Genomic DNA, 27680 nt, shown 5'->3' with positions numbered 1-27680 from the left:
GCTGGGATTACAGGCGCCCACCAGGCTGAGCTAATTTTTCTATTTTTAGTAGAGACGGAGTTTCGCCTTGTTGGCCAGGCTGGTCTGGAACGCCTGAACTCATGATACGCCCACCTCAGCCTCCCAAAGTGCTGGGATTACAGGTGTGAGCCACCGCGCCTGGCCCATTTCAGCATTTTTATCTGCTTATAATCTCCCTAATAAGTCATGCCTCTGAACCCTTGCAAAATGCATTTCTTTCTGCTTAGAACGTCCTTTATGCCTCTAATGAACTTTAAAATTTTTTTTTTTTTTGTAGAGATGGAGGTCTGGCTACATTGAACAGGCTGGTCTCAAACTCCTGGCCTCAAGCAATCCTCCTACGCCAACCTCCCAAGGTGCTGGGATAACAGATGTGTGTTACCACACTGGGCCCTTCTAATGAACTCTTGATTCTGGTTTCTCAAGAATCAGTATATCAGTGTTGCCTTCCAATAATCCCACAGAGAATAAATCCTGCTTCCTCTGTACTGTCTTGTACCTATAATTCTAATTAGTATAAAGCCAGCATAGACTTGTAATGGGTCTATCATGTTTAGGCAACAGTAAGAGGGTCCAGGATGGTCAGAGTGTGTAGAATATGGATGTGAGATCTTGATTACAGGTTCAATGTCTTATTTTCGTAAATTAAAAATAAAATGTTTTTCTCACCTTGTAGCTATTGAAAATGAACAAACTGGAAACAGGAAAGTGAAAACAGACCCACAAAGCTCTGGCCCACTACAAATTCATTAGTCATCTGTATCTACACCAGTACCTGCTACTCATGTTCTTTATCCCCACCTAACAAATTTATTTCAGGTCACCACCTCTTTCAGATCCAGCCCTCACTTCACCTCCTCTTTGCAATGATTAAGTTCATCAAAGTATTGTTACCACCCAATGGGTTCACCTTGCCCACTGCCTAGACAGAATCAATTTATCAAGACAGGGGAATTGCAATGGAGAAAGAGTAATTCAAGCAGAGCTGGTTGTGCAGGAGACTGGAGTTTTATTATTACCCAAATCAGTCTGAGCATTAGGGGATCAGAGCTTTTACTGATAATTTGAGGCTGGGGCCGGGCGTGGTGGCTCATGCCTTTAATCCCAGCACTTTGGGAGGCCAAGGTGGGTGGATCACCTGAGGTCAGGAGTTTGAGACCAGCCTGACCAACATAGTGAAACCCTGTCTCTACTAAAAATTAGCTGGGTGTGGTGGCAGATGCCTGTAATCCCAGCTACTCAGGAGGCTGAGGCAGGAGAATCACTTGAACCCGGGAGGCAGAGGTTGCAGTGAGCCAAGATCACACCACTGCACTCCAGCCTGGGCAATGATAGCGAAACTCTGTCTCTAAATAAATTAATTAATTAATAAAATAAACATATGAGGCCAGGCACGGAGGCTCACACCTGTAATTCCAGCACTCTGGGAGGCTGAGGCAGGCAGATCACCTGAGGTCAAGAGTTCGAGACCAGCCTGGCCAATATGGTGAGACCTCATCTCTAGTAAAAAACACAAAAATTAGCCGGGCATAGTGGCATGCGCCTGTAATCCTAGCTACTCGGGAGGCTGAGGCAGGAGAATCACTTGAACCCGGGAGGCGGGAGTTGTAGTGAGCCAAGATTGCACCACTGCACTTCAGCCTGGGCAACAGAGCCAGACTCCGCCTCAATAAAATAAAATGAAGATAATCTGGCAGGTAGGGGCTTGGGAAGAGGGGAATGCTGACTGGTCAGGTTGAAGATGGAATCGTAGGGGTCAAAGTGAGTTTTTCTTGCTGTCTTGTTCCCGGATGGGATGGCAGAACTGGTTGAGCCAGATTACCGATCTGGGTGATATCAGCTGATCCATCCAGTGCAGGGTCTGCAAAATATCTCAAGCACGGATCTTAGGTTTTACGATAGTGATGTTATCCTCAGGAGCAATTTGGGGAAGTTCAGACTCTTGGAGCCAGAGGCTGCATGACCCCTAAACTGTAATTTCTAATCTTGTAGCTAATTTGTTAGTCCTGCAAAGCCAGGCTGGTCCCCAGGCAAGAAGGGGGTCTTTTCGGGAAATGGCTATTACCAATTTTGTTTCATAGTCAAACCATGAACTGAATTCCTTTCCAAAGTTAGTTAGGCCTACGCCCAGGAATGAACAAGGACAGCTTAAATGTTAGAAGCAAGATGGAGTTAATTAGGTCTGATTTCTTTCACTGTCATCATTTCCTCAGTCATAATTTTGCCAAGGCGGTTTCAATCCCTCCCTTTGTGTTTCATAGCACCTTATTCTCAAGGTGTGGGCTACGAAGACTGGAAAAAGCCGTCAATAACTCTGGCTTCTTCCTGCTGACAGGGGGCATCGTGGGAATAGGAGCTGACCCTAAGGTGAGAGGAGTGGAACCGCTTTGCAGCTGAGTGTATGCATGCAGGCAGGGCTGGGATTCCAAGGCCTGCATGACAAAGGCGGTAGTATTTTTATCTATAGTTTTAGTACAGCATTTAAATGGACAGTGTACTATAAGGTAAATAATGAGTTTTAGGTTAAGTAGTACAACTTCCAGTTTTAAAAGTAAAGATCTGAAAGCATTAGTTTGGGGACTTACAGTCCACAAAAAATTTAGGATTTAGCCTAAAGAGAAGAAAAATAAAAACTCAAAAACAACAACAGGTGTATTATAGGCGGTTTCAGTATTATCTTTTCATCAGCTTTCTGTCTTTCTCAGCAGAAGGTATTTCTTCTAGAATGTTCTTCCTCCCATCTCTACCTATGTATATAAAACCAATTACCTATAATCCCAGCACTTTGGGAGGTTGAGGCAGGTGAATCACTTCAGGTCAGGAGCTCGAAGCCAGCCTAACCAATATACGAAATACAAAATTTGTATATTGTATATACAATACTAAAAATCTCTACTAAAAATACAAAAATTAGCTGGGCATAGTGGTGGGCCACCTGTAATCCCAGCTACTTGAGAGGCTGAGGCAGGAGAATTGCTTGAACTGGGGAGGCAGATGTTGCAGTGAGCCAAGATCATGTCACCGCACTCCAACCTGAGCAACAGAGTGAGACTCCGTCTCAGAAACAACAACAAAAACCGCAATTACTGAGGAACATTTTTCCTATTCATTTAAAGAAACTCAGATCTGCCCTAACCAGCCATTCTCCAACTGCCGTGCTATCTCCTTCCTTCCATCTATTGCCAAATCTCATAGCAATCCTGCGTTTTCCCTTCAGGCACTTCCACAAACTAATCAATATTAAGCACCTACTATGTGCAAGGGACTGTAAGAGGTCCAAAAAATATGACCGTCTCCAATAATTCCTTTAGCCCTCTAAAATCTGGCTTTCAAACACACCATCCCACCAAAACTCTTTGCTTCACTTCCATCCTTTTTCTCTCTTCATGACAGCAGACTATCTTCTCATGATCTTTGACATAATTGATATGCGCCCCTCCCATCAGAGTTAGAACTGTATTTTACTCATCTTTATTCCCTCCCCACGCTATATCCAAGTAGTAAGCACTAGTCCTCACTCCCCTCCCGCCAACCATATCCATGTACTAAGCAGGCACTCTTTCCTATGCAGCCTCACTGTCACTGTAAGTCTGCAGCCTCATCATCTTGTATCTGTATTACCGTAGCAGTCTCCAGGCATGATTTTTTCTTCTGTAACAAATCAAGCATATCACCTCTAAATTAAACCTATGTATCTTTCTTTTGTTGTTTTTTTCTCTGTTGCCCACACGGGAGTGCAGTGGGATGATCATAGTCCACTGCAGCCTCTACCTCCTGGGCTCAAGCAATCCTCTCACCTCCAGCCTTCTGAATAGTTGGGGCCACAAGTGTCCACCATGACACCTGGCTAATTTCTTTTATTTTCTGTTGAAACGGGGTACCCATGTGTTGCCCAGACTAGTCAAACTCCTGGACTCAAGCTATCCTCCCACCCTGGCCTCTCAAAAGTGCTGGGATTACAGGCATGAACCACTATGCCCAGTCATGTTTCTTACTACTAAAAAATCTTGAGTGGAATAAAATACAAATACACAAAAATCAATGCATTCTTTTTAAAAAAAAATAACTTCCGGCCGGGCGCGGTGGCTCACGCCTGTAATCCCAGCACTTTGGGAGGCCAAGGCAGGTGGATCACCTGAGGGCAGGAGTTCAAGACCAGCCTGGCCAATATGGTGAAACCCTTTCTCTACTAAAAATAACAAAAATTAGCTGGGTGTGGTGGTGGGCGCCTGTAATCCCAGTGACTCGGAAGACTGAGGCAGTAGAATCGCTTGAACCCCGGAGGTGGAGGTTGCAGTGAGCCGAGATCGCGCCACTGCACTCCAGCCTAACAAGAGCGAAACTCCATCTCCAAAAAAATAAAAAAATTTAAAGAAATTTAAAAAAATAGCTTCACTGAGCTGTAAGTCACATACCTTCACCCATTCAAAATAAACAGTTCAATGGATTTTAGTATATTCACAGATATATACAACCATCACAAAAATCAATTTTAGAACATTTTCATCACCTCAAAAAGAAACCCTAAGCCAGGCACCGTGGCATGTGCCTGTAGTCCCAGCTACTTGGGAGGCTGAGGTGAGTGGTGCATCACTTGAGCCTAAGAGTTCAAATCCAGCCTGGGCAACGCAGCAAGACACCATCCCCCCAAAAAAGAAAAGTCCATATATTATAGTTGTCAACCCCTACCACCCTGTCAGTTCCCACTCACTCAGGCTGCCCTAAGCAAGCACAATCTATTTTCTTTCCCTTACAGATTTCCCTCTTTTGGAATTTCACATGAATGGAATCACATGGTCTTTTGTGACTGCCTTCTTTTAACAGAATAATGTTCTCAAAATTCATCTATGTTTTAGCAGTACGCTTCATTTCCTTTATGGCTAAATAACATCCCATTATATGGATATTACAGGTTTTATTTATCCATTTACCTACTGATGAGCATCCAGGTTATTTCTACTTTTTAACTATTATGAATAATGCTGACATGAACATCCATTACAAGCTTTTGTGCAATATGTTTTCCATTCTCTTGGAGATATACCTAGAAATGTAACTGTTGGGTCAGTGGTACTATTTGAATAACTGCCCCACTATTATCCAAAGCAGCTGCGCCATTTTACATTCCTACCAGCAGGGTCTGAGAGTTCTGATTTGTCCATATCCTTACCAACACTTAATATTATCTGACTTTATTTCAGCCTTCTTAGTTGGTGTAAAGCTGTATCTCACTGTGGTTTTATTTTGCATTTCTGTGATGACTTATGATGTTGAGCTTCTTTTCATGTGCTTGCTGGTCATTTATATAACCTATTTGGAGAAATGTCTATAGAGATCCTTTGCCCATTTTTAAATTGGGTGTTCTTTATATAGCCTAGATACAAGTTCCTTATCAGATATATAATTTGCAAATACTTTCTCTTATTCTGTGTGACAGTCTTGTAACTTACTTGATGGTCTCCTTTGAAGGCTAAATGAAAAATTTTTCATTTTGATGAAGTCCAATTTATTTACTTTTTCTTTAGTTGCTCATGCTTTTTATATCATATGTAAGAAAGTGGTGCCAGGCCGGGCGCAGTGGCTTACGCCTGTAATCCCAACAATTTGGGAGTCCAAGGCAGGTGGAACAATTGAGGTCAGGAGTTCAAGACTAGCCTGGCAAACATGGTGAAATCCCGTCTCTACTAAAAATACAAAAAATTAGCCAGGTGTGTGGCAGGCGCCTGTAATCCCAGCTACTCGGGAGGCTGAGGCAGGAGACTTGCTTGAAGCCAGGAGGCAGAGATCACAGTAAGCTGAGATCACGCCATTGCACTCCAGCCTGAGCAACAGAGTGAGACTCCGTATCAAAAAAAAAAAAAACAGAAAGTGGTGCCAAATCCAAGATCTAAAGATTTACTCCTAAATGTTTGAGGTGATGGATATCTCATGTACCATGATTTGATCATTTACACATTATATACATGCATCAAAATAGCACTATGTACCCCCAAAATATGTACTACGATATATCAATAAAAAATTCCAAAAATTATGCCTATTTTTTTCTAAGGATTTATAGTTTTAGCTCATACTTTTAGGTCTTTATTCTGAGTTAATTTTTGTATACAGTGTGAGAGTCCAATTTCATTCTTTTGCATATGGCAATCCCACTTCCCCAAGTACCGTTTGTTAAAAAGACTATTCTTTTTAACATCTTGGCATCTTTGTCAAAAATCATCTGACCCATGACCGCATGGGTTTATTTCTGGGTTCTCTATTCTGTTCCACAGACCTATATGTCTAACCTTGTGCCAGTCGCACACCAACTTATTGTTGCTTTGTAGTAAGTCTCAGAATTGGAAGCTGTGTCCTCTTAGTTATTATTTTTCAATATTGTCCTAGCTATTAAGAGTTCCTTACAATATCTTAAGAATTTTAGAATCAGCTTGTAAATTTCTACAACTAGGTCAGCTGGAATTCTCATGGGGACTGCACTGAATGTGTCAATAAATTTGAGGTGTACTGCCATCCTACCAACCTTAAGTCTTCAAATTCATGAACATGGGATGGTGTTCATGTATTTAAAAGTATAACTATATACAGTCTTACATAATTTAAAGCCTTTAGCATCTGTACAAGAAAGTAGGTATATAAAAATTGTTATCTATTAACCTTAAATGTAAATGGGCTAAATGCCCCAACTACAAGACACAGACTGGCAAATTGGATAGAGTCAAGACCAATTGGTGTGCTGCATTCAGGAGCACCATCTCACCTGCAAAGACACACATAGGCTCAAAATAAAGGGATGGAGGAACATTTACCAAGCAAATGGAAAGCAAGAAAAAAAAAATCAAATACACACAATGAAAAATAATAAAGAGGATATCACCACTGATCCCACAGAAATACAAACTACCATCAGAGAATACTATGAACACCTCTACACAAATCAACTACAAAATCTAGAAGAAACGGATAAATTCCTGGACACATACACCCTCCCAAGACTAAACCAGGAAGAAGTCAAATCCCTGAATAGACCAACAACAAGTTCTGATATTGAGGCAGCAATTAATAGCCTACCAATCAAAAAAAGCTCAGGACCAGATGGATTCACAGCCGAATTCTACCAGAGGTACAAAGAGGAGCGGTACCATTCCTTCTGAAGCTATTCCAAATAACAGAAAAGGACCCTCTCTAACTCATTTTATGAGGCCAGCATCATCCTGATACCAAAACTTGGCAGAGATAAAACAAAAAAAGAAAATTTCAGGCTAATATCCCTGATGAACATCGATGCGAAAATCCTCAATAAAATACTGGCGAACCGAATCCAGCGGCACATCAAAAAGCTCATCCACCATGATCAAGTCGGCCTCATACCTGGGATGCAAGGCTGGTTCAACATGCACAAATCAATAAACGTAATCCATCACCTAAACAGAACCAATGACAAAAACCACAGGATTGGCCGGGCGCAGTGGCTCACGCCTGTAATTCCAGCACTTTGGGAGGCCGAAGTGGGCGGATCATGAGGTCAGGAGACCGAGACCATCCTGGCTAACACGGTGAAACTCTGTCTCTACTAAAATACAAAAACACAATTAGCCGGGTGTGGTGGCAGGCACCTGTAGTCCCAGCTACTCGGGAGGCTGAGGCAGCAGAATGGCATGAACCCGGGAGGCAGAGCTTGCAGTGAGCCGAGATCACACCACTGCACTCCAGCCTGGGCAACAGAGTCAGATTTCATCTCAAAAAAATAAACAAACACACACACACACACACACACACACACAAAACCACATGATTATCTCAATAGATGCAGAAAAGACCTTTGATAAAATTCAACAAGTCTTCATGCTAAAAACACTCAATAAACTAGGTATTGATGGAACGTATCTTAAAATAATTTAAGAGCTTTTTATGACAAACCCACAGCCAATATCATACTGAATGGGCAAAAACTGGAAGCATTCCCTTTGAAAACTGGCACAAGACAAGGATGCCCTCTCTCACCACTCCTATTCAACACAATATTGGAAGTTCTGGCCAGGGCAATCAGGCAAGAGAAAGAAATAAAGCGTATTCAGATGGGAAGAGAGGAAGTCAAATTGCCTCTGTTTGCAGATGACATGATTGTATATTTAGAAAACCCCACTGTCTCAGCCCAAAGTCTCCTTAAGCTGATAAACAACTTCAACAAAGTCTCAGGATACAAAATCAATGTGCAAAAATCACAAGCATTCCTATACACAAATAATAGACAAACAGCCAAATCATGAGTGAACTCCCATTCACAAGTGCTACAAAGAGAATAAAATACCTAGGAATACAACTCACAAGAGATGTGAAGGACCTCTTCAAGGAGAACTACAAACCATTGCTCAACAAAATAAGAGAGAACACAAACAAATGGAAAACATTCCACGCTCATGGATAGGAAGAATCAATATCATGAAAATGGCCATACTGCCCACAGTAATTTATACATTCAATGCTATCCCCATCAAGCTACCACTGACTTTCTTCACAGAATTAGAAAAAACTACTTTAAATTTCATATGGAACCAAAAAAGAGCCCATATAGCCAAGACAATCCTAAGCAAAAGAACAAAGCTTGAGGCATCACACTACCTGACTTCAAACTATACTATAAGGCTATAGTAACCAAAACAGCATGGTACTGGTACCAAAACAGACATACAGACGAATGGAAAAGAACAGAGGCCTCAGAAATAACACCAAATATCTACAACCATCTGATCTTTGACAAACCTGACAAAAACAAGGAATGGGGAAAGGATTCCCTATTTAATCAATGGTATTGGGAAAACTGGCTAGCCATATGCAGAAAACTGAAACTGGACCCCTTCCTTAACACCTTACACAAAAATTAACTCAAGATGGATTAAAGACTTAAACATAAAACCTAAAACCATAAAAACCCTAGAAAAAAACCTAGGCAATACCATTCAAGACATAGGCATGGGCAAAGACTTCATGACTATATCACCAAAAGCAATGGCCACAGAAGCCAAAATTGACAAATGGGATCTAATTAAACTAAAGAGCTTCTTTTTCTTTTGCCCAGCAAAAGAAACTATCATCTGGCAACCTACAGAATGGGAGAAAGTTTTTGCAATCTATTTATCTGACAAAGGGCTAATATCCAGAATCTACAAGGAACTTAAACAAATTTACAAGAAAAAAACAAACAACCCCATCAAAAAGTGGGTGAAGGATATGAATGGACACTTCTCAAAAGAAGACATTTATGCAGTCAACAAACATGAAAAAAAGCTCATCATCACTGGTCATTAGAGAAATGCAAATCAAAACCACAATGAGATACCATCTCATGCCAGTTAGAATGGCCATCAATAAAGTCAGGAAACAACAGGTGCTGGAGAGGATGTGGAGAAATAGGAATGCTTTTACACTGTTAGTGGGAGTGTAAATTAGTTCAACCATTGTGGAAGACAGTGTGGCAATTCCTCAAGGATCTAGAACCAGAAATATCACCTGACTCAGCAATTCCATTACTGGGTATATACCCAAAGAATTATAAATCATCTTACTGTAAAGACACATGCACATGTATGATTACTGCAGCACTATTCACAATAGCAAAGACTTGGAACCAACCCAAATGCCCATCAATGATAGACTGGATAAAGAAAATGTGGCACATATACCCCATGGCATACTATGCAGCCATAAAAAGGATGAGTTCACGTCCTTTGCAGGGACACAGATGAAGCTGGAAACCATCATTCTCAGCAAACTAACACAGGAACAGAAAACCAAACACCACATGTTCTCACTCATAAGTGGGAGCTGAACAATGAGAACACATGGACACAGGGAGGAGAACATCACACACCAGGGCCTGTCGGGGGGTGGGGGGTTAGGGGAGGGATAGTATTAGGAGAAATACCTAATGTAGATGACGGGTTGATGTGTACAGCAAACCATGATGGCACGTGTATACCTATGTAATAAACCTGCACATTCTGCACATGTATCCCAGAACTTAAAGTATAATTTAAAAAAAGGAAAAAAAATTGTTATCTATTGGTTAACTGACCAAACATTTCCTAATTTAAAACTTATAAGGGTTTTACATTAAAGCTATTTACCAATACTAAGCTCTTAAATTAAACAAGTTTACTGTCATATTTTCAAAGAAAAAACTTAAAAATTAGATAGAAATTTCTAACTGACACCTTTGTCATTCACTGAAAGGCCTTCTCACCCTATTTAATTTTTTTTCTTTATAGGAAGAAGATGGCTAACTATAATCACTAGTGACCCTTATCCTAGACCCTTATCCTAATGGGAAATGAGTATGTGCTTCATTCAATTTCTAAAATCAATTCTAAATCTTCTCCCAGAATCACAGTAGACTGGTTGAGAAAATAAATCTGAAAAGGGGAAATCATTTCTTCTTTTTTAGAAATTATTATTCTTCTGGCCTATTTTTTCCTTTAGTGACAATTTAGTAAAACAGGCCAATGACCACTTTATATCCATGCAGGTACCTAGAGTTAGGTTAATAAGTACGATTTCACCTACAGAATTGGAAAGACAGTTGTTCCTTTTTTTTGAGACGGAGTCTCGCACTGTCACCCAGGCTGGAGTGCAGTGGTGCGAATTCAGCTCGCTGCAACCTCTGCCTCCTGGGTTCAAGCGATTCTCCTGCCTCAGCCTCCCAAGTAGCTGGGATTACAGGCGTCCACCACCACGCCCAGCTATTTTGTATTTTTAGCAGACACGGGGTTTCACTATGTTGGCCAGACTGGTCTCAAACTCCTGACCTTGTGATCCGCCCACCTCGGCCTCCCAAAGTGCTGGGATTACTGGCGTGAGCCACTGCACCTGGCCCAATTGTTCCTTTTTCTTTTTTTTTGAGACGGAGTCTTGCTGTCACCCAGACTGGAGTGCAGTGGCGCGATCTCAGCTCACTGCAATCTCCACCTCCCGGGTTCAAGTGATTCTCCTGCCTCAGCCTCCTGAGTAGCTGGGACTACAGGCGCATGCCACCACGCCCGGTTAATTTTTGTATTTTTAGTACAGATGGGGTTTCACCATGTTGGCCAGGCTGGTCTCGAACTCCTGGCCTAAGGGTTCTGTCTGCCTCAGCCTCCCAAAGTGCTGGGATTACAGGCATAAGCCACTGCACCTGGCTGACAATTGTTCTTGTTTCACAAAAAGTCCAATCTATATCTCCAGCTGTTTCACTACAATTGTCCCCATGAGAGACCAGCTAGTTTATAAATTTGATCAAGCATCACATACACCCAGCTAAGCATACAAAGTTTAGGAAACCATTCCAGATCAGTAACTAGCCATTTGTTCCACTACTTTAAAAGCTAGTGTTGTTTCTCCTCCATACTGCACTGCGTTTTTAAAAACATTTTTTTTACAAATTCTACTCTCCTACTATCAGCTTATCCATCAACAACCCTGAGACTTCATACTTCAAACATTAGGTAATAAGAAATTTCTTTCCAGTCTCTTACACAGCAATCTCAGGCTTTTCACCACATATCCAATGATATTTTAATGAAATAGTAAACAAAACTCTTAAGATTCCTATCAAATAAGAAATGAGTATGAAAACTATCCTCACAAAATATCTCATGTTGGAATGTCTGATAAACCCTCAAGAAGCACTTACAGGAAGAAAATTTAGATGCTTTCAAGTTGCCCAGAATCAAAAACCCTAAAAATATACATTCTTATAGACAAAGATAACAAATAAACGTAATGATGACTTCAAAACACTTCAAGAAATCCTGAGTCTTTGATTAATTTTATCATATTCTAATATTTTAAAATGTATAATGTATATATCTAATACACTCCAAATTATTAAGTTAATCAGAACATCCATTTAAACAAACTCTCCAATTCCTTATACTCTCACTTGGTGAGTTTAAGGTCTTCCCGAGCTTATTCAATTATGTATTACAGCAGCATGTAGGCTATCACTTTGCCCAAAGAGACTTTTTAAATTGAATTTTGCGTAGATGAGTGTGTACTAAAAAGTCTGTGGGGAGGAAAGACATTAAGGAACATCCTATGAAGCTCACATCAAATGATGTAATTTACCGTTAAGTCTTTGAATGCAGAACAAAGAACATGGGAAAGAGATTTGGTATTAGTAAGCAACTCAGAAAAATATTCAACTGCCCAAAACCAAAAAGCCAACCTTTTCTTCCCCTCCTCCACCCAAAAAGTCCTGTAAAAAAATTAGCTAACCCCTTTCAAACATGTCAGATTGTTTCACACTGAGTTATGATTATATATTTCTGAAAAAAAAATATCCAAAATGCAAATATAATTACAACAGCCTGTCTTGAGATAAAGACTACAGTGTATGAAAAACCTACAATGCAAAATACTTCAGGAGCAAAGAGACAGGCAGTCAGAGCTGAGGGGTATGAAGAAAGTCCTTTTTCTCACTTCACCTCATTAATGTCTGCAAGTAAACCAAATTGTGGGGAAATATTTATTTAGAAGAAAGTAAGGAGAGTTTTAAAAAATACAGAAGTGCATAGAAGCTAAAAGTCTTACAGTACACATTTAAGTGTTGTTATTCTCAAAGATTCACAACGTTTTAATAATGGTTCAACAAGGATTGTCAGAAATCCACTAGACTACATCATGTGCTGCCATCACAAAGAACACATAGAAACACACATGAAACAGACTCATGCCAATAACTGCCCTGTCATTCAAATGTTTCAGGTAATTGCCACTAATTCCAAAGAGAAATACCACCAATCCAAGTACTTTTGGTCTACGGTTATCTGATCCATGTACCTGAATGTTACAGTGCCTGATCTATACTAACCCATAATACCTTTACTTATTTCCATCCAGAAGTTATCAATACAAAGCTTTTAAACAAACAAACAAAGACAGTAATCACAAACAGAATTTGGAGCTCAGCAAGACCTACTTACTGGCAAGTCCACACTAACATCAGTACCATCCAGAAGGGACACCCGACACGTGATGATGGACTTAGAATCTCCAGCTGCAGGAATATGTGTGGCAGCGCGTTGTGCTTCTCGGAGTCGTTCCTTCTCTGCATGTTTACGCATAGACCGACGCCCTAGTGTTCTACGGAAGAAACTCAGCATTTTTGTCACTATAAAAACAGAGAGAAAAAGATGGCATCAGGAAAAAAATGAGATTCTCCACAACTTGCAGTCAGTCAAATGGCATTATTTAGTCAAGTCCTGAGAACATTAGTAGAAATGCTACTAAAAAGGACACCTGGGCTGGGTGCAGTGACTCATGCCTGCAATCTCAACACTTTGGGAGGCCTAGGCAGAAGGACTGCTAGAGCCCAGGAGTTCAAGACCAGCCTGGGCAACATAGTGAGACCTAATCGCTACTAAAAATAAAATTAGCCAGGTGTGGTGGTGCATGCCTGTGGTCCCAGCTACCTGAGAGGCTGTGAGGCAGAAGGATCACTTGACCCCAGGCAGTCAAAGCGGCAGTGAGCTGGGATTGCGCCACTGCATTCCAGCTCAGGCAACAGAGCAAGACCCTGTCTCAAAAAATAAGTAAATAAAATAAAAAACAAAAAGGGCTCCTGGTCAAGTAAATTTGAAAAAAAAAAAATCATTAAAACTGGCTTTTTATAAATATTTCAAGACATATTATACATGATAAATATACACAATTTTTGTCAATTAAAAAGTAAATTAATTAATTTAAAAAGCTGGTTACTTTAATTCAAAGTTTTGAAAGACTTGTATGTATAAGACACAGCTACGGTTTGGAGCTTTCTAAATTTACCGGACCATTTTATCAGGAACTGATTTGGCAGGAGAAGGCAAACATTCACGAAGTTCATCAGGTCTTCTAAATAGATAAATTATATGTACAACATCTTGTATGTCCCAAGATGATGTCAGACACTAAGGTATCCTTTGATGATCATAAAAATTCTGAGAAGTGGCCGGGCGCGGTGGCTCACGCCTGTAATTCTAGCACTTTGGGAGGCCAAGGCAGGTGGATCACGAGGTCAGGAGATCGAGACCATCCTGGCTAACATGGTGAAACCCTGTCTCTACTAAAAAAAATACAAAAAAAAATTAGCTGGGCGTGGTAGCAGGCGCCTGTAGTCCCAGCTACCGGGAGGCTGAGGCAGGAGAATGGCATGAACCCGGGAGGTAGAGCTTGCAGTGAGCCGAGATGGCGCCACTGTACTCCAGCCTGGGTGACAGAGCAAGACTCCGTCTCAAAAAAAAAAAAAAAAAAAAAAATTAGCCGGGCGTGGTGGTGGGCACCTGTAGTCCCAGCTACTCGGGAGGCTGAGGCAGGAGAATGACGTGAACCCGGGAGGCGGAGCTTGCAGTGAGCTAAGATGCATCACTGCACTCCAGCCCGGGTGGCAGAGGGAGACTCTGTCTCAAAAAAAATCCTGAGAAGTTCCATTTCTTTTCTGAGCATTCATAATAAAAACATAAAAACAATCACCTATTTCAGCTAAAATACAGATATAATTCAAATTTCCTAAGTTTTGTCAAATATTCTATTACATACAGATTTTAAATAACTACTTAACATAAATCTTTTTAAAGTCAAAGTACTTTAATGCTACTTTTTTCCTTAACTCTATAAAGAACATTAATGTTAATCAAAACAGTTAAAACAGGTTTTAAAACATAGCACACTAAATGGAAACACAAAATCAAAGTCACTTTGCTATCCTAATGTGTTTCATTTGCACAACAAAGAGAGTTTAAGTACACATAAGCCAACAAATAAGCCAACAAGACTATTAATTCCAAAGAAAACAAGAAGCTGTGCAGAAAAGGAAAAGTAAATCACAATACACTACATGACTCAGCTGCTAATGATTTCAATGTCAAATACTAAATACTGATCAAACAATAACCACAACAGAGAGGAGGTACATAATAAGAGGTAGGGGATACAGATATGGAAAGAGCTAATTCCTCATCATGCGTAACAGCAAGCCGACAGGTCATTACTAGAATTTAAAAATCAACAATTAGCAGTAAGAGCATTTGATTTAAAATGTGAAAATGATTGCCTCGGGAGAGAGAGCAAAAGAATTCAGGAGAATGCTGTTTTTCAAGAGAAGCCTTCAGATAAAATGACTTTTTCAACTAGATTTATTTATAAACCCGATAAAATCCGATTTTTAAGATACTACCATATTAAAGTGTCTATACACTGAAGATTAACCTACACATTTTACACATGTATACTCTTGTGTAATTAGGTAAACTAATCCCAAGGAAATAACTAAAATTTTAGTTAGATAACTGTCCAGTGTTCCAAACACTCATATATAATACCTGGTCCCAGTCTCTTTCTCCAGATTTTTTTTTCCAGGTATTTCTCCCTTTGGAACTTGCTATCCAGTCTCATTTCAGCTGCCTAAGACTGTACTTGTTATCCCAGATTTCTAAAATCCTGTGTCACAGAATCCCTACATATTCCTTTTAACTCCACCAATATCTCCCAAGAAACATTTTATGATATCCCACCACTGCACTCCAACCTGAGTGAGAGCGAGACTCTACATCAAAAAAAAGAACAAAGAGCAAGATACGAAAAAGTCCTAAAAGATAATTTAAAAGATGTTCATAAAAACGAACACCTTTAACAGTATCCAAGAAAATCCAAATGAAAAAAAATAAGATATTGTCTGTCATTTAAAGACTCAAGATAGTGTTAAAAAGAATGTGAGAAAAAATAATCCTCCTACGTTGGCCTTTTTTGGAGGGAGACTTGACCATGCTATTAATATTTTTTTAATTTTTTTTTTTGAGACAGTCTCAACCTTGTCCCCCAGGTTGCAGTGCAATGGCGCGATCTCGGTTCACTGCAACCTCCACCTGCCGGGTTCAAGAGATTCTCTTGCCTTGGCCTCCTGAGTAGCAGGGATTACAGGTACCAGCCACCACGCCCAGCTAATTCTTGTGCTTTTAGTAGATACTGGGTTTCACCATGTTGGCCAGGCTGGTCTCAAAGTTCTGACCTCAGGTGATCCGCCCGCCTCAGCCTCCCAAAGTGCTAGGATTACAGGCATAAGCCACCTCGCCGGGCCAATACTAAGAATTTTAACATGCATATTCCTTACTCAACAGTTCTATTTCTGGAAGGATAACCTACAGAAAAAAAAAATCACACATGTGCTTTAAGTTGTAGGAACAGGATTTTTCGGAGCATAACTGATTTAAGAAAATTTTAAATGTGTTCATCAATGTGCAAACAGTTAAGTTATGGTACACACAATAGCATACAATACAGTTGTTTTATTTTTATTTTTATTTTTTTTTTTAGAGACAGTCTCACTCTAGCACCCAGGGCTCACTGCGGCCTTCATCTACCATGCTCAAGGGATTCTCCCACCTAGGGCTACGGGCACATGCCATTCCACCGGGCTAACGTTTTTTAAATGATTTTTTGTAGAGACAGGGTCTTGCTACTTAGCCAGGTTTGTCTCAAACTCCTGGCCTCAGGGAATCGGATTCCTCCCACCTCAGCCTCCCAAAGTGCTGGGATTACACGCATGAGGCACGAAGCCCAGCCATAATACAGTTGTTTTAAATAAATAGTTGACTTAGATATGACAAAATTTCTAAGTGAAAAATCAAATCACAGAACACTGAAGAGAGTTTCATCCTACACGGAGATGGGATACATGCACACACACAGACACACTAAACAGACACACACGTAAACTGTTGAGATTCTCTCTGAAGAGGGGCATGTCAGAGGTCACAACAAGAATATATGGCTGGGTACAGTGGCTCACGTCTGTAATCCCAGCACTTTGGGAGGCTAAGGTGGAACTGTTGGAGGCCAGGAGTTCAAGACCTGCCTGGGCAACATAGCAAGACCCCACCTAATTTTTTTTTTTTTGAGTCTCGCTCTATTGCCCAGGCTGAAGTGCAGTGGCGCGATCTGGGCTCACTGCAAGCTCTGCCTCCCGGGTTTACGCCATTCTTCTGCCTCAGCCTCCCAAGTAGCTGGGACTACAGGTGCCCGCCACTACGACCGGCTAATTTTTTATTTTTTTTAGTAGAGGCGGGGTTTCACCGTGTTAGCCAGGATGGTCTCGATCTCCTGACCTCGTGATCCACCCGCCTCGGCCTCCCAAAGTGCTGGGATTACAGGCGTGAGCCACTGCGCCCCGCCTAATTTTTTTTAATGGAAAAAAAAATATGAATACGTCACTAAAAGTTGTGGGTTTTTTTTTTTTAATGATTGTGAAAAAAGTTTTCTCATACTCACTTCTCCCTTCCCACCTGCACTCTTCCAATTGCGCTCTTCATGTTGCAGCTACTGGATTTTTGGCAACCACAAATCTGATCCCTGTTCTAAAATCTTTAACGGCCCTGGTCCTAAATGCAGCTCCTCCTACTTGCCTGACCCATCTGTCAGCCTACTCCCCTCTGTTTGCTCTGCTCTTGTACTCTTTCTGCTCGGCCCGAGAGTCTTTTTAATTCTGGACCATTTTTCATTAGCTGTTCCACCTTTCTGGATTGCTCTTTTTCCACTTCACCTCTCTTCCACGCGCTCCCACTTCACTGGACTAACTTCAGACTTACAGTTGAAATGTCTTATTCTCAGAAAAGCAATCTCAGACTTGTTAGTCTAAATTCGATGTCTCTTTCAGTACTCTTAGCCTTTTCTTTATAACAAAGAAATTGTAATTAAATATCTGTTAATTATTATTTTTTTTACTGACTACTTCCCCCACTCACACACAAGGACAAAGATTTCGTCTGGCTTGTTCACTACTTTGGCCCAACAGCTGGCTTAACCCGCATCTCGCCTGACACACTAGAATGACACAGTGGAATTTTTGGATGGTAGGTTTATGTGGCTTCCAAAAAACAGTTTCTACTCTAGTTCCTAACTAGAAGGATTTCCTTTAGAATCATAAAATGCAAATTTAAGCAATCCTATCAGAAGTTGGTTAAAAAAAGTATCCAAAACCCAAAAGTTAGTCATGAAATATGTATACTCTTACATGACTGGTGGCCACAATATGGTTAATTGCTTTTTGATAAAGCAATATAACATACAGCAAATACCATTAAGGTAACACTATATTTTGTCCCAGTATTCCCAATAAAGAAAATGCAAGCGAGTAATTCAACAGCAGTTACGCATATCGCTTTCGAATAATGTTAACCTATTTTCTAAAGCCTGCACAGCATATTACATGCACAAATAATCCAACAAGGTTAACTAGAGCTCAGCAACGGGTTATGTTAGAAACTGAGTTAATGCAGCTGTGGGTTACACTAGAAATGTACACGGTTATGGGAATTTTCCCCGTAATTCTTTAAAAACTTTTAATATTAGTCGAAAATATTGCCAAACGTTTTAAGAGTTGGGTCTCGCTCTTAGGTAGAATTCGAGTAACCACAGACACAATTAAAACATTTACACACCAAAGAACCCATCATTAGCACGACAACCGTCCCGGGTGGGGGCGGGGCGGGCTCTTCAGACCTCGTCTTTCATGGGAACACACCTGCCTCTCCTTTCCCAAGAGACTGAAGTTTTTCTCAAATACAAGTTAGCTCGAAAAGTCCACCAAGACCGTGACACAAACTCAGTTCGTTTTTCCCCTTCCCTTGCGACTTTTGTCTCTCTCGCTGGACGGCAGCCCAGCGGACCAGCGAGGGGTACCCGCGGCTCGGGGAGCGCGTCCGCTCGGCAAACATTAACCCGGCTGCCCCGGGCCCTCCGCTCCGGCCCGTCGCGCGGTATCGACCGAAACTCGGCGGCCCTGCCTCATTGGCCGCCGCCGCCCCTCCCTCCGGCGGGATTAATGCCCTGCCGGCCCGACAAGCCAGGGGCCGGCCGCCCTAGGGTCTGGGTGCGGCCCCCGCCCGCCTCCCCGGGGACAAGGCCGCCACCGCAGGCGCGGGCGAGGAAGGGTCCACTCGGCTAGGAGGGCAGCGGACTGTACTGCGGCGCCGCCGGGCCTCGCGCTTACCTGAGCTGGGGACGGCGCAGCCCCGGCGACCAGACGGGGGAAGAGCCGAGCAAGGCTGAGAAAGGGGCGGCTCCTCGGGAGACGCCGAGAAATGGCGCCCACAACGAGCCCACCGGCTCTAATCCCCGGAGGACCCCGACCTCCCGCCCGTCCGCCCCTTAAAGCTCCCTCCCAGCTCCGCCCCCAGGGCGGAGCGCTCCGCTCTTAAACGGGCGATGACACCGCCCCGGAAATTGGCCGGCACGGCGACTGGAGAAAAGCCGGCGAGGCCGGGCCCGGCCGGGCTGGAACTAGCGCCAGCAGCCGGGCGTCCGCGGCTGATTTAATGGGGCGCTGCCGAAACCCAGTTCCCGCTGCGGCCCTCCGCCCACGGAGGAGGCGCCCGCCCGCAGACAGACCCCAGTTAGTCCTATCACGAAGGAGGCTGGTGGAGCTGGCTGCTAGATTCATTCATCCATTCGTTCAAGAGATTAAATCCTTCGCAAATACTTACTGAGAGCCTGTCACGTATTTCCTCCCTTTTTCTCCTTTGTAGGGATTAAAATACATTTAAATCTCTGCTGTTAAAGTAACTTTCACTCTACTGGGGAAACAGTAAACAAATAGGTGTCAAAAGGTGATTAAGTGTAAATGAGGAAAATAAAACTGGGAAAGAGAAATAAAAGATTACTGCTTAGCAGAGTGTGGTCAGGAGGGTACTCTAACAAGGTGACATTCAGTCCGTTCATTCTACAGGTAATTGATTGAAGTGCCTACTTACTATGAGTTCTGTGTTCTAGACACGAGATACGACAGACAACCAAGACAGACAAAAATCCTTCCCGGAGTTTACGTTATAGCAGGAATATAAACGAGACATAAAATAAACGAGATAAATTAGTGAAATTAAATACTGTCAGACATTGGTAAATGCTAAAAAGAAAAGTACAAGTAGGGAATAACGACAGGCACTGAGGGTTTGCGATTTTACATAGACAGCAGGTCTCAAGAAGAAGGTGGCATTTGGCTGGGCGCGGTGGCTCACGCCTGTAATCCCAACATTTTGGGAGGCCGAGGCGGGCGGATCACGAGGTCAGGAGATCGAGACCAGCCTGGCCAACACTGTGAAACTCCGTCTCTACTAAAAATACAAAAATTAGCTGAGCGTGGTGGCGTCCGCCTGTAGTCCCAGCTACTCAGGAGGCTGAGGCAGGAGAATCGCTTGAACCCGGGAGGCGGAAGTTGCAGTGAGCCCAGATCACGCCACTGCACTCCAGCCTGGCGACAAAGCCAGACTCAGTCTCAAAAAAAAAAAAAAGGTAGCATTTGAGTGAAGACCTAGAGGAGGTGTGGGAGGAACCCTGTGGCCATCTGGGGAGAACCGAAGGGAACAGCAAGGGCAAAAGGCCCTGCAAGGGGACAGGTCTGTCTTTTCAAGGAAGTCCAGTGTGGCTAGAAGTGAGGAAGCAAGAGGAAGAGGAGGAGGAGGTGACAGTCAGAGAGGAAAGGGGTAAGATGTAGGGCCTTGTGGGCCCTGGCTAGAGCTCTGAGAGAGGTGGGGGAGCCACTGGAAGGTGTTACCTTGAGGACCCTCCGCTTGCTGAAATGAAAAGAGACAAATACTCATTGAGCTTCTTCTCGGGATTTGGCACTGCCCACTCCTCCACCACCCCAAAACGTAGTAGACAGGCTTGGCAGCTCATCTCTGCCCCATGTGGTGTTGGCTGGGCAGTTCAACAGGTGCTGGAGCTGCCAAGGTGGTTCCACTGGTCTGTGTGGCATCTCCGCTGGGGTGGCTGAAAAGAACAGCTGAGTTCTGCCTGGGCTACTCTCTTGCAGGTCCGCTGGTGTGGCAAAACAGTGAAAACAGAAGCTCTGAGGCCTATGAAGGGCTATGCCCAGCAGTCACGGAGCGTCCCTTCTGCTGCCTGTTAATGGTTTAAGCAAATCACAGAGCCCGACCAGTTTCAAGGAGATGAAAGAGACTCTACCTCTTTTTTTTTCTTTAAATATTATTAAAATAGAGAAATTTTCCTTCTCCACCTTTTAAAAACATCTTTATTGAGATATAATGCACCCACTTAAAGTGTGCACTTCCATGGCTTTGGGTATTTTCACAGAGTTGTAGAACCACAACCACAATCTAATTGTGGAATATTTTCATCACTCTTCATGAGAGGAGCAGCATGGGTGTTCAGGGATGGGAGGAATTGTTGCTGCTCATCTTGCATCTTTATCTCAACAAAAAAACAAAATGATATGGCAGGGGGAAGCAGCAATGGTATAGATGAAACAAGAATGGGCCATAAACTGAGGCTGGGTGATGGGGACGTTAAACTATTCTATCTAAAATTTTTCATAATAAAGTCCTTTAGACCGAATATGGTGGCTCATGCCTGTAATCCCAGCACTTTGGGAGGCCGAGGCAGGAGGATCACTTGAGGTCAGGAGTTCGAGACCAGCCTGACCAACATGGTAAAACCCCGTCTCTACGAAAAATACAAAAATTAGCTGGGTGTGATGGTACATGCTTGTAATTCCAGCTACTAGGGAGGCTGAGGCAGGAGAATCTTTTGAACTCAGGAGGTGGAGGTTGCAGTGAGCTGAGATTGCACCATTGCACTCCAGCCTGGGCGACAGAGACTCTGTCTGAAAAAAAAAAAAAAAAAGGTATTTAAAAAAATACCACCTGGACACCTGTAATCCCAGCATTTTGGAAGGCCAAGGCTCAAGAGTTCTAGCTCAGGAATTCGAGATTGGCCTGAGCAACATGGTGAAAACCGTCCCAGCTACTCGGAAGGCTGAGGCAGGAGAATCGCGTGAATTCAGGAGGCGGAGGTTTCAGTGAGCTGCATTCTCTGCACTGCACTCCAGCCTGGGCAATGTGAGTGAAACTCTGTCTAAAAACAAAACAAAACAAAAAACAACAAACAAACCCACCCGGGCCAGGTACCCCTGAAAAGCATTCCTTCTTCCCAGGGGTCTGATTAGCCAGTTGGAAAACTGCAGGGTCTTCAGTGCCATCCCCTCAGCCTGTCCAGACTGTCTCTCTCCATGTTTACCTGATGTTTACTCATTTGAAAAGTTCTGGTTTATCTGATTACACATCAGAAATGGAAGCGAATTCTGTCAATACTTATAAACATATCTTATTCTCCTAAATTGTTGGAAAGCATACCAGTTTTGAAAAACAGTGTCCTCTTCATCCATCCTGCTCAATCTTTTTTTCTATCCCCTATCAAAGATGGAATTGGGGCTGGGCACGGTGGCTCATGCCTGTAATCCCAGCACTTTGGGAGGCCGAGGCGGGTAGATCACCTGAGGTCGGGAGTTTGAGACCAGCCTGACCAATAAGGTGAAACCCTATCTCTTCTAAAAATACAAAAATCACCCAGGCATGGCAGTGTGTGCCCGTAGTCCCAGCTACTCGGGAGGCTGAAGCAGGAGAATCACTTGAACCCAGGAGGCGGAGGTTGCAATGAGCTGAGATGGCGCCATTGCACTCCAGGCTGAGTGACAGAGCAAGACTCCATCTCCAAAAAAAAAAAGAAGGTGGAATTGAAGGAGGCTGTGGATGAGGTTAGAGAAATCTGTTGAGAAAGATGGTTATAGGCTAAAGAAAATATGAAGACTTGAGGAAAGGAAGATGAAACTTAAGGGCCCAAGTCACAGAAAGTTGTTCATGTTCTAGTTATGTGAAATTATTCCTAATAACAAGTCATTGTCTCCCCAAATCCTCTCTTCTAGACATAGGGACCCTCTGTAACACATGTTTTGTGATAAATTCACCAGAAAATTGACTTCCGCCAGAGACAGAGAAAGCCCTCTCCTTAAACATAGCTGTATCAAGGAAAAATGCATTTGGCTGGAAATAATGGGAAATTTTAACTGTTACTTGAAAAATAAGGAGTTTATTTTTCTCACATAAGTAATCTAGAGGTAGGCAGTTATTAGTACTGGTTCTGCTCCTCAACAATGCTGTAAGGATCCTAAACCCCTTTACCATTTCTGCTCTGCCACCCTTAGCATGTTGACCTTGGTTTTCATGCTTCTAGCCTACTGGCCACAGGACGGATGCTTATCTCCAGCTTTCTTGAGTTTCAGGAATAAAAGGGAAGGGGAAAGAGACCTTTACCTGAAGCCTTGTCTTTTAATTCAGAGAAGAAAGTACCAGCACCCCCTGTCTCCGGCCAGAACTATATTATCTGCCCTAACTCAGACCAATTAAAGGCCATAGGGAAAGAGAATACCATGACTGGCTTAGACCAGTCAGGATTCACCCTTGGGAGCTGGAGACCAAGGGCTCTCCTTAACTTTCTGAACAAATCCAAATTCTATTAGCCTCAAAGAGAGAATGTTGCTGAGACAAATAACTGTGGGTAGCTATAGAAGGTGCCTACCAGCCTGGCACGGCAGCTCACGCCTGTAATCCCAGCACTTTGGGAGGCCGAGGTGGGTGGATCACGAGGTCAGGAGATCGAGACCAGCCTGGCCAACATGGTGAAACCCCGTCTCTACTAAAAAAATACAAAAATTAGCTGGGCGTGGTAGTGGGCGCCTGTAGTCCCAGCTACTTGGTAGGCTGAGGTAGGAGAATCGATTGAACACGCGAGGTGGAGTTGCAGTGAGCCGAGATTGCGCCACTGCACTCCAGCCTGGCAACAGAGTGAGACTCTGTCTCAAAAAAAAAAAAAAAAAAAAAAAAAAAGAAGGTGCCTACCACAACCCACTTCCTGGTGGCATTGTCTTGGCCCATGGAAAGATTTTCTTTTACTGAACTAATATATTGAACAAATACCCTCATGTGAGATTTTCACTTCTATCCTAGGTCCTGGTTTGCTCTCTGGTTCCACACAGATAGGGGTATATCCAGTTTTTGTGTAACTCATATACTGTAATTTGGTGGTGGGGGAGGAGGTCTTTAGTTGGAATAACACAAATTTAAAGATTCAAAATTAGGTACAGCGTCTTGGAAGGAGGCCACACAATAGCCCTAAAGCTTAAACCAGATTATCTTCACAGTAAATCTACCTCTACCCCTAAGAAAAAACATAATCTCTCTTTCACATCACAACCCTTTAAATAATTGAAGACACTTGTCCCAAGCCTGCAAAATCTTCTCTTGTTCTGATTTCCAGGCTCTTTGCTTCCTTAGTCAGCCTTCTCTGAACTGGTCCACCCTGGTGAGGCCATTCATTCGTGTCAAAGTATGCTGAACAGATTGGCTTAGAGAGAATTCCGACATAAGAATCAGTTCTCTTGGAGACTGAAAGGGGTCCTGCATTCCAAAAGAACAATGATGGCCATGATGATATGGTAGGGAGGAAGCAGCGAATGTACCAGTGAAACAAGAATGGGCCATGAAAAGAAAATACCCTCAGAAGAGTGAGTATCATGAAGAATTTGTTTCTCAAACACTGAATCTAGGACAGCATTATCTATTTAAAAAATGTGTACAAATAAAATCAACAAAAAAAACCACGCTGGTCATTGTGGCTCATGTCTGTAATTCCAGCACTTTGGGGAGGCCGAGGCGGGCGGATCACGAGGTCAAGAGATCGAGACTATCCTGGCCAACATGGTGAAACCCCGTCTCTACTAAAAATACAAAAATTAGCCGTGTGTGGTGATGCGTGCCTGTAGTCGCAGCTACTTGGGAGGCTGAGGCAGGAGAATCGCTTGAACCTGGGAGGCGGAGGTTGTGGTGAGTCTGAGCCAAGATAGCGCCACTGCACTCCAGCCTGGCAACAGAGCAACACTCCATCTCAAAACAAAACAAAACAAAACAAAACAAAACAAAACAAAACAAAACTAAAACCAGTCATAAGAAACTCCCATGGCCAGGCACGGTGGCTTACGTCTGTAATCCCAGCACTTTGAGAGGCCGAGGCAGGTGGATCACCTGAGGTCAGGAGTTCAAGACCAGCCTGACCAACATGAAGAACCCCTGTATCTACTAAAAATAAAAATTAGCCGGGCATGCTGGTGCATGCCTGTAATCCCAGCTACTTGGGAGGCAGAGGCAGGAGAATCGCTTGAACTCAGGAGGTGGAGGTTGCGGTGAGCCGAGATGGCGCCATTGCACTCCAGCCTGAGCAACGAAAGCGAAACTTCATCTCAAAAAAAAAAAAAAGAAAAAAAAGAAACGCCCATAAGAGAGACAATTTTATTAGCATATTGCAAGGAGCCTGGAGTTTGGTTCGGAAGCTAAAAGGCCCCAAACAAGTTTAAGTCCTGTAAAATGAAGATGATGCCAGCTTCCCCACAGAATAGTTATGAGCCTTACACAAAGTAAATTATCTAACATGTTTTCAAAATCATGCAATACTACATATAAGACAATGCAAATTTTACAGACCTAGGAGCAAAGATAACCTTTGTGCTACGAGTGGAAGACTAGGATCTCCTGAAATGGAGCCACGGCCCAAGCCTACTTCCACGTGATTTGGTGGCTCCCTTTACCCAGCTAAATCTTTCCTGAGCCAGAATCGCATGTTTGAAATTCCACCCTTCCCTTCTTTGCAAATATTCCTGGGAGGAGTAAGACCTTAAACTAATTCATACTAAATGATTAGCCACATTGGCTAATTGAAGGACACACTAACAGAATGGGGGAAGGCAGGGGTTGGAAGTATGCAGAGAAGAGACATGGAAGGATGAGTTGGAGACAAGTCATTTCTTTCTCCAAAGCCTCCAGGCTTTCCCCCTACTTCTGGCTACTCAGGGCAAAGGACCTAATGCATCATTTTGTTCAGGATTATCTGGAACAGTGTCTACTTGGTAGCCTATACTCTTTATTTATACTGTTAGGAAGAAAAAAAAATCAGAAAATCTTTGATGGCTCCAGGCAAGTTCATGATATTGAGTAATAGAGAGGCAGAAGTGAAACTATTTCACCATTGGTTTTGCCTACTGGTGAAACCATGATGAGACTGAGACTCAGGGGAAGAAAAAGGTAGGAGCCAAGGCTCAGTGCTTCTAGAAGTTAATATGTATATGAGTCATCTGGGGATCTTATTAAAAGGTTTAAGCCTGGGGTGGGGCCTGAGATTCTGCCCTACAAACAAGCTTGCAGTGTGTTGATAGTGGACATTAGTGGTCTACACATTGAGTAACTTTGTCTTTAGGTGACTGTTCCCATACCTGTGACTACTGCTTGACACCAGGGCCAGGGAAGGTATTAGGAGACCATGTGGTAGAAAGATCAGTGGCGACCACCTGCTACTGACTCATTTGGACAAGGCATTATCTTTCCTGGCATTGCTTTTCTCATGTGTAAAATGAGGTAATTAGGCCGGGCGCAGTGGCTCACGCCTGTAATTCCAGCACTTTGGGAGGTTGAGGCGGGCAGATCACTTGAAGTCAGGAGTTCGAGACCAGCCTGGCCAACATGGCGAAACCCCGTCTGTACTAAAAATACAAAAAAATTAGCCGGGCGTGGTGGCAGGTGCCTGTAGTCCCAGCTACTTGGGAGGCTGAGGCACAAGAATCGCTTGAACCCGAGAAGCAGAGATTGCAGTGAGCCAAGATCGCACCACGGCACCCCGGCCTGGGTGACTGAGCGAGACTGTCTCAAAAATAAAAAATAAAATAAAATGAGGTAATTAGAAGAGAGGATTCTAAGATCTCTTCAAGATCTTAAAACTTATTATTCTAAACCTGTTCCTATACATAAAGAAGATTTTATTTAATGTTACATTAATCTCAGATACAAAAAATCTGGGTTTAGAGATTATTAGAGTTTTGTTAAAAATAACTCAAACCTCGTTTCCTTTAAAGAAAGAATTTTCTCATCACACTTTAAATGCCCATTTTCCAAAATGTGTTTGAGAAATATGAGGTACAGGTTAAAGTTATGACAATACTTTTTCAAACATATAAATTGGTATAGTTCCTTTAAAAATAGTTTCTCTCAAAGAATATTGAATTTGGCTTCAGAGTTAGACAGACCTTCATTCTGGTCTCTGCACTCCATATACTAGCTATTTAACTTCCAGAAGGGCACTTAAACTCTCTGAAGCTCAATTTCCTCATTTATAAAATAGAGATAAAAGTTGAAAGAATGAGCTGGGCATGATGGCTCATGCCTGTAATCTCAGCACTTTGGGAGGCCGAGGTGGGTGGGTCACCTGAGGTCAGGAGTTCGAAACCAGCCTGGCCAACATGGGGAAACCTCATCTCTACTAAAAACATAAAAATTAGCCGGGCCTGGTGGTGGGTGCCTGTAATCCCAGCTACTAAGGAGGCTGAGGCAGGAGAACCACTCAAACCTGGGAGGTGGAGTTTGCAGTGAGCTGAGATCGCACCTCTGCACTCCAGCCTGGGCAACAGAGTGAGACTCTGTCTCAAAATAATAATAATAATAATAAATAATAAATAAATTTAAAAAGTTGAAAGAATGTAATGCAAAGATGGAAAATGTGCAGTTTAGGGACATTATTCTTAGCACCGTTAATGCCAGAGAACAATGGAAGAGTGGTGGGAGATGAAGCTGGGTACTTAGGCAGAAACTACTTCACAGGGCTCTGGATTTTCTCATTATAATCTTTATCCTCTGAGGATTGATTTGGTTTTCTGGCAACGGCCAATAGTCAATCAGAATACCGTTCAGTGAGTATGTTGAAAAATAAGGTATCTAAAAACAATGTATTGAGAGAAGTTGGTGGAAATGGCAGAGTAAAAA

General features: G+C 42.7%; 1 protein-coding gene across 11 annotated transcripts in view; it reads right to left on the bottom strand.

Annotated features, from left to right (window-relative positions):
• Positions 1 to 19238, bottom strand: part of EPB41L5 (erythrocyte membrane protein band 4.1 like 5) — a 169921-nt gene extending 150683 nt beyond the window's left edge. For 2 of the 11 annotated variants that reach the window (XM_019022637.4, XM_055380521.2), the window contains exons 1-2: positions 19019 to 19238; positions 12978 to 13165 (exon numbers count right to left, since the gene is read on the bottom strand). In XM_019022637.4, coding sequence (XP_018878182.1) covers positions 12978 to 13157 — 180 coding nt within the window. In that variant the 5' untranslated portion in view covers positions 13158 to 13165; positions 19019 to 19238. Of the gene's footprint in view, positions 1 to 12977; positions 13166 to 18550 lie in introns of all 11 variants that reach the window. The other 9 variants (XM_063694717.1, XM_063694722.1, XM_019022636.4 and 6 more) reach the window with 8 other exon arrangements.
• Between the last annotated feature and the right edge of the window lie 8442 nt (positions 19239 to 27680).

This window comes from Gorilla gorilla, chromosome 11 (assembly GCF_029281585.2).
Source record: "Gorilla gorilla gorilla isolate KB3781 chromosome 11, NHGRI_mGorGor1-v2.1_pri, whole genome shotgun sequence".
Lineage (NCBI taxonomy): Eukaryota > Metazoa > Chordata > Mammalia > Primates > Hominidae > Gorilla > Gorilla gorilla.
The sequence above is the reverse complement of the archived record's forward strand: the minus strand, read 5'-3'. Positions and strand labels throughout refer to the sequence as shown.